Source organism: Octopus bimaculoides, chromosome 14 (genome assembly GCF_001194135.2).
Source record: "Octopus bimaculoides isolate UCB-OBI-ISO-001 chromosome 14, ASM119413v2, whole genome shotgun sequence".
In the NCBI taxonomy this organism is placed as follows: domain Eukaryota; kingdom Metazoa; phylum Mollusca; class Cephalopoda; order Octopoda; family Octopodidae; genus Octopus; species Octopus bimaculoides.
The window spans coordinates 2,275,102-2,276,400 of NC_068994.1; the positions used below are offsets into that span (position 1 = coordinate 2,275,102).

At 35.7% G+C, this 1,299-nt stretch overlaps 1 protein-coding gene across 1 annotated transcript; it reads left to right on the forward strand.

Moving 5' to 3' along the window:
• Position 1: 1 nt before the first annotated feature.
• Positions 2-1,294, forward strand: LOC106873945 (protocadherin beta-13; the record flags this gene model as incomplete). The annotated part of the gene is made up of 1 exon (XM_014921486.2): positions 2-1,294. A coding segment is annotated over one exon (1,293 nt), but the record flags the coding sequence as incomplete, so codon positions are not given.
• Between the last annotated feature and the right edge of the window lie 5 nt (positions 1,295-1,299).

Consider the following 1,299-nt stretch of genomic DNA (forward strand, 5'->3'; position numbering starts at 1 on the left):
TGGATTTCAAAACTCGTTAATACAATATAAATTAAAATCAAAGAATGGAGAACCATTCTCTCTGTCAGTGTCTAAAAGAGCTGATGGTATTTCTTCTCTTAAAATAGTTTTAAAAGAATCATTGGACAGAGAAATCAAAGACACATATTTATTACAAGTCATAGCTAAGGATGGAGGTTCACCAGCAAAACAAGGTGTTTTAAATATAAATATTTCCATAATAGATGTTAATGACAACCCACCTGTATTTTCTAAACCTCTCTATAATATATCCATACAAAGTACACATCACAAATCTAAACCCATCATTGTTTTATCTGTGACTGATGCTGATTCTGGTGAAAATGGTAAAATTACTTTTCATTTAAGTCCAAAGACATCAGATCTAGCAAAAAGCTATTTTCTGTTAAATGAAACCAGCGGAAACATTTTCTTAAGGGAATATTCAAATTTAGGGAAAAAGAAAACCTATGAACTATTTATAGAAGCCAGAGATGGAGGCAGTCCACCCTTTAGTTCTATAGCAACAGTTCTAGTAAATGTTATCAACCAACACAATAATCCTCCATTTATTGATATTCAATATGTCTCAGCAATCAGTGACAACACAGCTACCATTTTTGAAGACAACAAAATCGGTAGTTTCATTGCTTATGTGATGGTCACTGACAACGATGTGGGACAAAATGGACAGGTGAACTGTCATATCAAAGATGACACATTCAAACTACAGTCAATGGGATCTAAAGAATATAAAATCCTTCTAAACAAACCAGTGGACAGAGAAACACAAGGACACTATAACATTCCTGTCTCCTGTCAAGATAAAGGATTACCTCCTCTGAAAAGTGTTAAAACCCTCTCTATCCAAGTGATGGACATCAATGATGTACAACCACAGTTTACCAAAGATACATTCCAATTCTTCACCTATGAAAACAAAGATAAAGACTTCCCTATTGGTTTTGTCAATGCCACTGACCCTGATCTTGGATCTGCTGGACAACTCACATATTCTCTGCTGCGTAAAGAAAAATCCAATCTACCATTTCTCATCACCAGTTATGGCTTCATTTCAGCCACCATGTCATTGGACAGAGAGAAACAAGATGTGTATAAGTTTGAGGTTTTTGTCAAAGATAACGGAAGCCCATCTCTGAATGACACAGCGAATGTTGTTGTTGAGATTCTCGATCAAAATGACAATGCTCCCTATTTTACATATCCTAGTAGTGACCCTTACACCCTAAATGTGCAGTACCATCCGCAGAGTAAGAGTGACATCACAGTTTTGAGAGC